Source organism: Perca fluviatilis, chromosome 13 (genome assembly GCF_010015445.1).
Source record: "Perca fluviatilis chromosome 13, GENO_Pfluv_1.0, whole genome shotgun sequence".
NCBI classification, from domain to species: domain Eukaryota; kingdom Metazoa; phylum Chordata; class Actinopteri; order Perciformes; family Percidae; genus Perca; species Perca fluviatilis.
In genome coordinates, this window is record NC_053124.1 from 30,145,383 (window position 1) to 30,158,454 (window position 13,072).

The 13,072-nt window shown below is 42.9% G+C and overlaps 1 protein-coding gene across 5 annotated transcripts in view; it reads right to left on the reverse strand.

The window, feature by feature from the left end:
- Positions 1 to 1,545: 1,545 nt before the first annotated feature.
- chd4a (chromodomain helicase DNA binding protein 4a) overlaps positions 1,546 to 13,072 on the reverse strand; it is a 37,913-nt gene continuing 26,386 nt past the window's right edge. Inside the window, exons 27-41 of one of the 5 annotated variants that reach the window (XM_039819534.1) lie at positions 12,506 to 12,683; positions 11,696 to 11,785; positions 11,269 to 11,360; positions 11,017 to 11,150; positions 10,700 to 10,844; positions 9,621 to 9,774; positions 8,936 to 9,048; positions 8,563 to 8,815; positions 7,118 to 7,174; positions 6,749 to 6,931; positions 6,543 to 6,651; positions 5,811 to 5,943; positions 4,115 to 4,310; positions 2,438 to 2,613; positions 1,546 to 1,705 (exon numbers count right to left, since the gene is read on the reverse strand). In XM_039819534.1, the coding sequence (XP_039675468.1) occupies positions 1,691 to 1,705; positions 2,438 to 2,613; positions 4,115 to 4,310; positions 5,811 to 5,943; positions 6,543 to 6,651; positions 6,749 to 6,931; positions 7,118 to 7,174; positions 8,563 to 8,815; positions 8,936 to 9,048; positions 9,621 to 9,774; positions 10,700 to 10,844; positions 11,017 to 11,150; positions 11,269 to 11,360; positions 11,696 to 11,785; positions 12,506 to 12,683 (2,028 nt within the window). In that variant the 3' untranslated portion in view covers positions 1,546 to 1,690. Of the gene's footprint in view, positions 1,706 to 2,437; positions 2,614 to 4,114; positions 4,311 to 5,810; positions 5,944 to 6,542; positions 6,652 to 6,748; positions 6,935 to 7,117; positions 7,175 to 8,562; positions 8,816 to 8,935; positions 9,049 to 9,620; positions 9,775 to 10,699; positions 10,845 to 11,016; positions 11,151 to 11,268; positions 11,361 to 11,695; positions 11,786 to 12,493; positions 12,684 to 13,072 lie in introns of all 5 variants that reach the window. The other 4 variants (XM_039819529.1, XM_039819532.1, XM_039819530.1 and 1 more) reach the window with 4 other exon arrangements.

A 13,072-nucleotide genomic window follows, 5' to 3' on the forward strand; every position in this document is an offset into this window, starting at 1 on the left:
CCTAATACTGTATCTGAAGTCTCTTTTATATAGGCCTTAGTGGTCCCCTAATACTGTATCTGAAGTCTCTTTTATATAGACCTTAGTGGTCCCCTAATACTGTATCAGAAGTCTCTTTTATATAGACCTTAGTGGTCCCCTAATACTGTATCTGAAGTCTCTTTTATATTGACCTTAGTGGTCCCCTAATACTGTATCTGAAGTCTCTTTTATATAGACCTTAGTGGTCCCCTAATACTGTATCTGAAGTCTCTTTTATATAGACCTTAGTGGTCCCCTAATACTGTATCTGAAGTTTCTTTTCTGAAATTCAGCCTTGGTGCAGAATTACAGCCACTAGAGCCAGTCCCACAATGAGCTTTCCTTAGGATGTGCCATTTCTGTGTCTGTAGCTTTAAATGCTATTGAGGAGGAGAGAGGGGGGGCAAGGTGGAGGGTGGGGGTGTGGCCTTGACCAACTGCCACTTTGCTCATTTGAAAGCCATGATGTCTCTCTCTCTCTCATGGTTGGGCCAAATTCTCTGGGCGGGCAAAGCAGAGAAAGGGGAGGTAACCTTTCCCCTTATGACCTCATAAGGAGAAGATTCCAGATCGGCCCATCTGAGCTTTCATTTTCTCAAAGACAGAGCAGGATACCCAGGGCTCGGTTTACACCTATTGCCATTTCTAGCCACTGGGGGACCATAGGCAGGCTGGGGGACCTCATATTAGAAAACCTCAAAGTGAAATTTTCATGCCATGGGACCTTTAAAAACTGGAAAATTATGCCCGATAGCTGCAGTGTCATTTAGTAGTTCATATTCATTCATAGAGAATGCCTTTCTACAGCACCCAGAATGTTGTGCTACGGCACTGCCCAACAAGCTCTAGGTTTCATGATATGCGAACATTCACAACACCCTCTGCTTTGGTATCCACACCACATGTAAAACCTGACCCCCCCCCCAAAAAAACAACAACATTTGAGCCAAAATTCTTCCATTTTTCTCAACGATGTAACAAATTGCTTCACGGCACTGCACACATACGCCCATTCAGGAATCGGCTAACAAGGTAGAGTTTTTCACACTATCGTCATGGCTGAGCCGGCAAAAAAGAAGCAGCAAGCTAGGAAAGCATTGTTGGAGGAACAGAGAAAGAGGAAACAGCAGAATGACCGAGAAACGACTCAGACACAAGTAAACATAGGAGCCCATGAAGCTGTAGGGGGGGCTCTAGAGAGAAACCTGCCAGCAAAAAGCGAGAACACAGTGAAGAAATGGCCAAAACTGCATAGCGCCCCTTTAAATCTGAGCTTTTACTAATGGGATTCTGACCACAGATCCCATCGTAGCGTGCCTCCCCCCAACTGACCACAAACAAATTCTTTATTACATTTTTTTATTTAGGTCCCAAAAAACCATCATAATAACATTATATCAATAATATTAATACAGAAATTGAAAAAAATGGAGGAAAAAAATAAAAAATAAAATAGCTTTTCTGTCCACAGCCTCAAACTTGGGGAAGGGATCCGATGCTCCAGAAAAACTCTGTTTAAAGTCTTTTTAGGGGGGGTGGGGTGGGGGGGGAGTGAACTGGGCGTGGCTTCAAGTTGAGCGCGCTGTCCGTCATTCTGCTGTGCACCAATCAGGAATGTCGAGGTGAGGCAGGGGGGTTGGTTTTCGAGGTAAACGCGCAGGGCCTCAGTCTACTGCTGCGACATCTGGAGGAGAACAGAAAAAAAAAAAACTTTAAAAAAAAGAGCAGCTTAAAACACAATTCCCTAGTGCAAAGTCAGCACTAATTAGTTTACTATTTATTTTTACTAATTAGTTTACATTGCGATTCTCTCTAGAACGAGTCGATGCTCGATTCTGATAATTTTTATATATATATATTTTTTTTTTAAATGTGTTGATTTTTATTTTAAAGTTACTGTCTCTAGACAAGTAAAAATCAGAAAACAGTGAGTTAAAGAGGATGGGATAATGGACAACAACTTAGTTTAGCCAAGAGTGCAGGAAAAAAAAAAAAAGCCAAAAGCCAAAAAGGAAAAAGACATTTAATTTTGTATATATACACATATACACACACACGATCTAATGAGACATACATACATAAAATAATTAGGCAAAACACATGTGTGTAAAAAATATGTCAAAATCTCAGCTTTGTCTAGGAAGTGACTAGCAAACTTTTTATGTATACAGCATTTTTTTTTAAATCACGCATGGAAATGTAAAAAAATAAATAAAATTGTTGCATCGATAATCTGTTTGGAATCGAATCATGAGGTGCTAAGAGATTCCCACCTGTACCAAAAACGTTCTTTAAGTACTTTTGTATTTGAAGAATTTCCCCGATAGCGTTAATCGATGCCGGTTAAACGGTCACTCGTTAACACCCCTAGTTAAGTGGCTGTTCCTACGGCTAATTCTCCGGGTGGTTTGGTTACCTGTTGCGTCTGTGACTGCGTCTGTGTCTCGGGCCCTCGACTCGCCAGCCGGCTCAGGATGTTCCTCTCCGACATCTGGAGTCGCACGGCAACCGGCGGTATCCGGGCGATGGTTGCCGGCAGGCGGGTGACATCCGCCTTCATGTCGCTCAGCAGTTCCTCCAACTGCTTCAGCACTGAGAGAGAGAGAAAACGGTTTTATGTCCGTCCTTTACTTCAGATTCTCGCTCTACACAACGTTTCAATGTTTGCATCTCATTGTGAGGCTTTTTTTTTTTATTATTTAAAAAAGGTTCCATGGCATGAAAATTTCACTTTATGAGGTTTTTTAACATTAATATGAGTTCCCCCAGCCTGCCTATGGTCCCCCAGTGGCTAGAAATGGTGATAGGTGTAAACCGAGTCCTGGGTATCCTGCTCTGCCTTTGAGAAAATGAAAACTCAGATGGACTGATCTGGAATCTTCTCCTTATGAGGTCATAAGGAGCAAGGTTACCTCCCCTTTCTCTGCTTTGCCCGCCCAGAGAATTTGGCCCACCCATGAGAGAGAGAGAGAGAGAGAGAGAGAGAGAGAGAGAGAGAGACATTATGGCTTTCAAACGAGCAAAGTGGCAGTTGGTCAAGGCCACACCCCCACCCTCCACCTTGCCCCCCCCTCTCTCCTCCTCAATAGCTACAGACACAGAAATAGCACATCCTAAGGAAAGCTCATTGTGGGACTGGCTCTAGTGGCTGTAATTCTGCACCAAGGCTGAATTTCGGGAAAGAGACTTCAGATACAGTGTTAGGGGACCACTAAGGTCTATATAAAAGAGACTTCATATACAGTATTAGGGGACCACTAATGTCTATATAAAAAAGACTTCAGATACAGTATTAGGGGACCACTAAGGTCTATAGAAAAGAGACTTCAGATACAGTATTAGGGGACCACTAAGGTCTATATAAAAAGAGACTTCAGATACAGTATTAGGGGACCACTAAGGTCTATATAAAAGAGACTTCAGATACAGTATTAGGGGACCACTAAGGTCTATAGAAAAGCATCCAAAGAGCACCATGTCATGGGACCTTTAAAATAAAGTCACAATATTTGCAGGAGCGGAAATAAATAAATAACTTGTGAACTTTAAGAACAAGTTCACTCACACACACACTGAAATGTAATGAATGAGTAGCAGCACTAGTGCACAACCGAAGTAATTCACCCATTTTAAATGTTCAAATAAAACCAAACAAAGATAAAAACACAAATAGTCACAGTTTACAACTACAAATAGTCTCATTGTTAGAATATCTCTAAAAGCAAATTTGACCCATTTTCAAAACGTTTCTGTATCAGAAATTTGGGTTTTCTTTCAAGCATCTAAAAAAGAACTGATACAAGAACGTTGAAAAAAAAGTGACCAAAATATTGGAAAGAGCTTTTAAAAATGTGGGGAGAAAACAAAACAAAAAAAAAGGACAAAAAAGAAAACTATTGAAAAAAGTGACTAAAACATCTGGAAAGCTTCCAAAACATTGGGAAAAGTGACAAAAAAAAGACGACCAAAACGTTGGGGAAAAAGTTATTATTTCATTTACTTCCTGAGTCCTACAGGCCAACATATTTAACCAGAGTTGAACGTGGTGACATGCAGATCGTGTGATCTCCGACTCCCTGGCGTGGCGTCTTACCTTTGTGCAGGACGGCGTTGGCCGGTTTGTTCCCGGACATGGACTCCTTGCTGAGGTGCTGGTGGGACTCGGCCAGACACTCCACCTCGCTGAAGCGGGTGTTGAGGGCCATGGAGGGGTGGGAGGGGTCCTCCGACATGTTGAGGTAGGCGGCGCGACGCAGCTGCTCCTCGATCACCAGCGCCTGTTCCAACAGCTGGAGGGGGGAGGGGGAGGGGAGGAGGAGATGGGGGAAATTAACTTCAAGAGAACTTGTTCTTATGCTAATTTATTGACTTGCCCATAGTCATGGGTGGATTGTAAAGTACCTAACGTGTCAGCTGGACTGATCATAGAAATGCTCCCTGCTGTCTTTCACTGCTTCCATATCTCTCCTATCTCTAACTGTAAACATTAGTGGTGGGAACAAAAATAGTATGGGTCGGGATTTTTTTAATAGATTTCCCCCTCCTAGATTCAATTTTTATGGCGACTACATCATATCCGTTTCCAGCAGAAAAGATTGAAAGCAGAAAATCCATGTACTTTTATTTATAATTTTTTTTACAAATGAAATAAATGTCAGACTGACGTGCATTTTTTTTTTTTTTTTTTTTTTAAAACAATCTGTTTTTAAAAATGCCTCATGGTGTATTGTCTCTAGAGGGCACAGAGGTCAGATAAATACAAAGCTTTTGCAAAACTAAAGTGAAAAGAAATCTAGATGCAAAAGGAGGAGTCCCTTTGAGAAACATACAGTGTCACTACAGTGCTTGTGCGGTTTCTAAATTACAATTTCTGTCCCGTTATTGTCATTGATGTATTTGAATACAACACAAATTAATAATTAGCACATACATTCCTGAAATAAAAAGCCTTAAAAATATCAGATGTAATCAGCGGGGAGCATACAGAGCTGCAACGAAACCTGGAAGACCAAAACTACTATTAAGTGACAAAGAGTTTCGGCAGGTTTCTCTTAGTCAAATCTTTTTTTGGGGCCTTTTAGGCCTTTGTCTCTATATATAGGACAGCTGAAGACATGAAAGGGGAGAGAGAGAGAGAGGTGGAACGACATGCAGCGAAGGGCCGCAGGTCGGAGTTGAACCTGCGGCAGCCGCGTCGAGGAGTAAACATCCATATCTATCTATCTATCTATCTATCTATCTATCTATCTATCTATCTATCTATCTATCTATCTATCTATCTATGTCTGTGTGCTCTACCAACTGAGCTACCCAGGCGCCCCCTTAGTCAAATTTAAGACTTTTTAAGACCTTTATAAATGAAATTTAAGACCTTTATCACAACATCAACTGAGCCCGAAATTCAGTTTTTTCAAGCCAAGTATCGCTAAACTTGCACTTCCCCATAGCTGAAGAATAAAAAAAATTTAAAAATCCATTTTATGTCTGTGGTACAATCTGAAAGAGAAAGGAAAGCTGATTGGCTGCAATATAAGTTGCATGATGGTTTCATTTGTAGTCGTAATATAGCAAAATTATATTTGGACGAGTGAAAGAAAGAACTACAAACGCCACGGAATAAAAAAATAAAAAAAATTCCATAAGAGGTAGTAGCCGTGCATGGACGTAGGAGAATTAGGACCTGGTTAAAATGATGAGAGACCTCCAACACAATACTTTTTAAGACGCGCAGAAACCCCGTTTCAATCCCAACATCGTTTTCCTCTCCATCCACAGGAAGTGAAAGCTACCTTAAATCTCCGGGCGAGGAACTTGTTCTTGATTTCCAGGAAGTTGCCTCGGTTCATCTCGCCCTTGAAAGGCTCGTTGAGGATGGCGAACTTGACGTCGTTCTGGATGTCCTGCCAGCGGGCGTAACCGTGTCTGGGAGGGAGCGCCGGTCAAGGAACAATGACATCTCTTCATCTCCAGACAACAATTCCCCCCCCCATTACATCCTGTTACAATTATTACATAATTGTCTAAGGTCTTAAGGTGCATGACTGGTACTGGTTGGTATTTGTTTAGATATGCCAAATTGTAATTATATAAGTAATTTTTGGACTATATATTTTTATGTCGGTAACACTTTACTTGAAGGTATCCACATAAGAGTGGCATGACACATGAACCCTAACAGTTGGATATATTTATTTTATGATATTAAAGAGCAGTTGTTTACTTCATAGGCTGTGTGTCTGTGTTAGTACATTATCTGCGTCACATAACCGTGACATAAGCAAAAAATGTATCCTGGAAGTCATTCAAAACTTGGATTTGTTTTAAAATAAAAAGTAATAAATAAATAATTAAAAATTTTGACTGAAAGACAATAATATTTCTTAATTGCAATTATAGATTGCAAGGAGGAAGAGACAATATAAGACAATTAATTGAAATGCAACATTAGGAATGGTTACAGCTCTAGCCCCTCTCCCCCCTTAGCGAGATCTGAGAGCCAATCACAGGTGGGAAAAGGATACTGTATGATGCCAGCCAGCAGCCAGTAGTCATGGCGGCGGTGCCAAATCTCGTTGGTTTTCTTGGTGACGGTGGCGGCGCGCTCCTCGTTTTGCCACAAAGAGTGAAGCTCTGAGAGAAGAAAGATGCCAATTAGGAAAATGACAACAACAACAACTTTTAAGCTATTTGTGTCTGTCTGTCTGTCTGTCTGTCTGTCTGTCTGTACCTGTGAATCCTCCGTCAGCGATGTTGAACATGAACCTGGTCTTTGCCTTCTTCTTCTCCTCGCTGGCGGCTCCAGCGGCGGCGGTGGCCACGGCGGCTGAGGCTCCGCCCTCCTTGCTGCCGTCGCCGTTCTGCAGTTTGGTTGCTTCCTCCGGCTTCGGAGGCTCCTTCTCCTCCTTCAGATCTGCTGCGGGAGAGCGAAAAGGAGACACGGTTAACGACTAGACCACATGCACGGAGAAAGGGAAGGGGATCAGCCGGAAGCTGAGAATGATATTTCATGAGAAATAGAGAAAAAAAAAACTGTCATATTCCCGTTTATTAAACGGTCTGGTGTGAAAAATAAAAAAAAAGAAACTGGGTTTGGTACCTTTCTTTTCATCTGCAGGAGAAGTGGTGTCCATCTTTTCTTCTCTCTTTTCTTCGGCTGCAAAACAAATAAAACCATTAAAGGAGAAAGTAGAGACAGCCGTGACTTTAAAGATCATAGGAGGTCGAGGAAGGACACGTCGTCACACTTCGAACCGCGACTTCTGCAGATTACAGTCACGTTTCTATCGGAGAGCAGATCTCAACTACAGAATCTGATTCTAGCTACAAAATCAACCACAGCTGGGCCTCAGTCAGAAGACGTGAATCCTACATTCCGTACAAAATGTGCGAAAGAGAAAGCGAGTCCAACGTAAAAGATAAAACGATGACGAAACTCAAAAAGTGAGATGCATTTCTGTTAAAGGGGGAAATTTATGGAGGACTTCATTTAAGCGCAATTCTGAGATTTAACAAAATGTACAATACAATCAATGTAATAAATGTAAAATCGGAAATATTGGATTGATTGGTTGAAGCCGGCTAACCAGGCCAAGTCGACTAGCAACAGCGGACAGACAACAACAACAACAACAACAACAACAACTAGTGCAAAATCTCGCACTGCAGAATTTATGTTCTGCGTGTGCGACTAATCAACATGACCAACCAAATGTTGCACACTGGACCGAAAGTCCTGTACTGAACGGCATCAGAGCACGAGGGCAGAGCGAGTGGGGTGGGGGGGGATTTAGATGGAGCGCAGAGGGAATCTTTCGCTCCGGTAGCGGTGACGGCAGAAGTTTCTCCCTCCAGTCATGCCGCCAGTGCCCGCCATCCGGCAGACTTTTTGCTGGTGGAGCTCCGGGCATGGAGAGAGGGCGGGCGCCGCTCATCTAATAAAACACAAAATGATAAAACGCAGCTCTTTTTGGAGCGAGAGGTGAGCGTGGAGTGATATTGAGCGGAACGAACACATCCGTGAGCTAGGAGCAGAAATTCTCGCTGCTCCACGGCGCTCACGTGCTCTGTCCTGCAACCGCATTCTTTGTTTTAATAAAAACGGTGTTTGTGTATAATTTCTTTTGTAGTATTTATTCCCTCTTTTTATGACCGAATAAAACCAAAACGGATCACGTTTACAAGCTGCGCACCTTGAGCAAGTTGATAAACTGTAGGGCTGTGCTCGATTGAAGAATTTCTTAGTCGACTAACGCTCATTCAATTGTATCGACTAATCGATTAGTTGATTTAATCGACAGATCTGTAAATCTGAGTTTCTCCGCAAAGAGTCGCGCAAAAGCACCACTTTAATTCTTGTGTTTACCAGAGATGTGCTCGTACGTTTCTTAGTCATTCAGCATGAAAAAAAGCATAAAACTTGACTAATGGACTAAAGAAATCTAAGTTGACTAAGACCAAAATGACCGATTAGTCGACTAATCGACTAAGAGGGAGCAACCCTAGTAAACTGCAGGTGATAAAAGGGAGGAGGAGGAGTTTTACCTTTGACTTCAGCGTCCTCAGGTTTGACCTCGGACCCCTCCGTCTTGGCCTCCGGAGGAGACTTGGTTTCCTCTCCTTCCTCTGGACTCTTCTTCTCCTTCTCGGCCTCGCCATCCTTCTCGGCCTCCTTCTCTTTGACGCCCTCAGCTTCTCCGTTGCTGGGTTTGTCCGTCTCCATCGGCTCCTCGCCGTTCTTCTTGCTCTCCGCCTCGGCTGGCGGACTCTTCTCGTCGTCGTCCGGGATGGCGATCACCTGGAGGAGACGCGGGGGGAGGGAGACTTTGTGACACATCTTGGAAAAAACACAAATACGTTCAAGAATCCAAAAGAGACGACGTTTTGGTCCCGTCGCTCAAGCGCGTGGCGCCTTTACCTCGTCGGTGGCCTTCGCGGGCTCTTTGCCGTTCTTCTCCGCCTCGCCCTCGTTCTTCACCTCCTTTTCGGGGTCCTTCGCTGCCTCCTCGGTCTTTGAGGAGGAGTCGTCAACTACAAAGACAAACACGTTCACATTATTAGAGCTGCACAATATTCTTCTACCGTCATTGCGACATCAACTGGCACAATTAACACATTGCGGTATGCTGCAACATATCGCGAAAAACACTCAAAATATCAGTAGAAAGCCGCACTTTAAAATGTGGTCCTTTTTTCTAGTGATGCCTTTTATATTCAAATCAATGTTTACATTTGAATAAAATAAAAGTAATAAAAGAATGATGGGAATTATTTCCTTTCATTGGTTTTGAATTCAACAATCGATTTGTTGTATTTCAGCAGAATACTATAATACTAATACTGGCCACTGTTCCTAATACTTGTGCTAAGAATGCAGAAATAAAATGTTGCTATATTGTACTGTGTGTATGTGACTATTAAGAATACATTTTGTTTATCGCATATTGTCCTCATAGCGTGCAGCCCTACTCATTATGTTGTTTTAAATTAAACCTTAAACCAGTAAATATAGTATATAGAGTGTGCGTGCTTTCACCTGCACAGGAACAGAGAGTGAGAGTGTGTGTGTGGTGTGTGTGTGTGTGTGTGTGTGTGTGTGTTACCTGGAGCGGGCGTGTTGGGCTGCGTGTCGGCGGGGGTGCCGGTGGACGGGGTTTTCCCGGGCGAGTCTGGCTGCGCCGCGGCCTTCTTGCTCTCCTCCAGCTCGGCCATCCAGGGCATCGACCACTGACCGTTCACGTGCTCAAACTCCTGAACCTGGAGGACGTGAAGAGCACACGGTCGGCATGACGACTCACCTCGCACCCCCATCAAACTCAGAACAAGACGTCACCTAGGACGTGCAGCACTTGGGCAGCATATAATGTTTGGTTCCATTAGCAGCAAGTTCCTTATATAGTTTTTAAAAGAATCAATTAAATGCTACAAAATGTCAGAAAACTTAAAAGATGCCAATACCAGTTTACCAGCTTTTACTTTATTTGCTTGTTTTGTTTGGCCACCAATTCTTTTTTTGTTCTCTCTTTTGTAGCTACACTGCAAATCAATTTAAAACAACATAAGATAAGCCTTTATTGATCCCCAGAGGGAAAGGTCAGTGTTGCAGCAGCACAATGACATAATGAAATACAGATAAATAGAAGAATAAGAATAAAACCTAAGAATTAATACAACCTTTTTAGAGCTGCTTTTAATGTTTGATTAATGTGTGTGTATTTTAATGTGTAGATTTCTTATTCTTCTTCTAAAAAGTGCTATACCAATAACATGCATTATTATTATTTAAGAGGTGTACACAACCAGTATAAGAGTAGAAGTATCTGTTATATAAAGTTAAGGATTTTTATTTTATGAACATTTTAGAAGCCACTCAAAATTGGCTTTTTCTGATTTTTGCTGATCAAATCATTATCAATCACCTATTACTTGTTCAAAAATGGTGGGAGATTTATTTTTGTGGCCAGTTAGGAAGAGCAAAACTGGACTTTGTGAACACCATCTGAGCTGAAACCGTTTCTAAAAAGTTGCCAAGTGTTTTCTTCACATCTTGAAATTTTATCTTGAAAAGTTACAGACGATGTCCAGCTGCTTTATTCTGTCTTTTTGCCGTCGTCGTTTTCTCTCTCTTATTCTGACAACTAAAGTCAGAAAAAAAAAAGAAAAGCAAATCTGCATTTTTTACCTTCTTGCGAATAAGTGACATAACGCCAATACGGGTAAGGACGTGTTGCCGCGACAACCCTTCTCTGGGGACGCCGTCGGCGAAGGTCTCGGCCCCGTCGGCTCCGGGCTCGCAGAGGTGACGCATGAACAGAGAGACGTACGCCCTGAGGGGACAGACAGAGGAGAAAGGGTCCCGATAAATATAAAGTCACATATTTTAGTCAACTTCAAACCTTAAATTGGTACGTTAAAGTCTCTGAGTGACATTTAAAACCGCTTATTTACAGAGTTAGACGGTTCATATTTTTGTCGGGAGGCATTGTGGCGTTTTCTTACTTGAACTCTTTCTCAGATTTCCCTCGCAGGTCTCGGACCAGCCACTGGGTGGTGAAAGCATCCTGGGGAGGCATCCCATAACGCATCACTGCATTCAGGAAGGCCTTCCTCTGCCGAGAGTTGAAACCCAACACCTGGGGAAAAAACAAACAAAGGAAAGCAGATCGGGCTTTATTTCTCGAAAACCAAACCGCCACCATACTTCTGCACCGTGGGAATCCACCGCAAAAAAAAAGTCCTGCAGCCGCTTACCTCGATGTTGCCTCCCACTCTGGCCAGCAGGGGGGGCAGCGGTTTGTCTTTGTCGTTCCTCAGGCCCTTCCTGTTCGGCCGGCGAGAGTTGGCTGCGGAGAGGAAAACAGATGCGGCGATTATACAGACATGCAGTAGTGCGGCATCAATTCTTTTTCTAAGTCCTGTATATAAACGTGTGACACATCTGGTTCCTCTTTCTTTTAATGTTTGTGTGTTTATTGTACTTGACGTTTATAAAAAGGTGTTTTTTTTAGGTTTCAGGAGCGTCTGAAGATGATGTTAGCCTGTCTATACACAGGTGCGTCTAACTGTCGCTGGGATACATTCAGACACCGATATCACACTTTTCCAAACATTAGCTTATAACGTCAATATTGTTCAAGGTTCTTTACCTCTACAGACAAACAGAGATAATGGCTCTTACCTTCTGTCCGCTCATCAAAGTCCTCATCTCCCTCCTCAGACGCCACCGAGTAATCGGATTGGCCGTCAGACTGGTCATCCTGCCAATCGGCTGTGAGACAAAAAAACAACAAACAAAGACAGATTTTTTTGATCCACTGTCCAATCAGACACCAAGACTACTGAACTATATTCATGATTAAGGGACCAGTATGCTTTACCAGAAGTGCTTCTTGTACGATCGAACCAACCCCCCCTTTAACCTACTAGCTAGCGGCAGGCTAACGTTGCCTTGCCTACTGTCGAGTGTAGTGTTAGCTAGCGTCATGTGCAGCGATGCTTCTGCTTGGGAGCATCAGAGAGAAGCGCAGGTGTATCAGTGGCACCGAAATCCGCGTTGCTATTCGGTCAGGTAGACACCGGTCGTTAAGGCACCGGTGCCGTATTAGCACCGGGTCTCGGTACCCAACCCTAACCTTCGTCCAAACTAGTTTTAGAGAGGGTATAACCCGACCCTGACATCAACAGAGCTTCAGGGCTCGGTGCGTGCGTGCGTCCTTCTCCGGCATTTCAGGCACCGAATGCCTGGTCGACTCCTTTACTTATTTGTTGATTGGATATTCTCAGATTTAAAGTTTAGACCGTTACGTCTTGCTTTGATTTTTATCCGACTGTCAAAATAGTTGGCGCTTGTTTTTAATAGTCGAAAACGAATCGATTAAATCGGTTTATCTTTGGAGCTCTACTTGTGACAAAGCATTGTGAAATCACTTTTGTTTAAAAATCTGAATGCTACTAGTAAAAAAAAGCTAAAGATTACCTCTGTCCTTACCTCTGTCTTCCTGAGAGCCGTCGTTGTAGTTGACCTGCTTGCGGATGCGTTTGCCTTTGCCCAGGTTGCGGGCCAGATCCTCCTGCTGCTGCTCGTAGTGGTGACGCAGCAGCTTCTCCCAGTAGTCCGGATCCACGCTCTCCTCCTGCTTGATGATCTCCCGCTGCACCTCCTCCTCCTGAGCGACAGGAAGAAACGATGCAGAAACACGGAAAGGGTTGGATGAGGTAAAAAAGGACCAGAGGGCACAACTGGGATCAAGCAACATTTCCTACATTGACCCTTTAAACTCTGCACACGTTGAACCTTTGCGTGTTGTGATGTCATTTCTTGGAGTATTTTCAAAATGCTTTAGATCCCTAAAATCAGTACAACCTAAGCTAAAAAGGTTAGGTAAGTCAATAAACCTTTCTAATTATTAGAAGTATTGAATTTGTGTCATAACTTTCAAATCGGACACAAAATAATTCTTAATATGCCGTGAGTTATCTGAACTTTGTACATTCTTAGTTTTTGAAATATGCTCCAAAAACAGCAGCCGAGTTTAAAGGTATTTTGATCATTTTA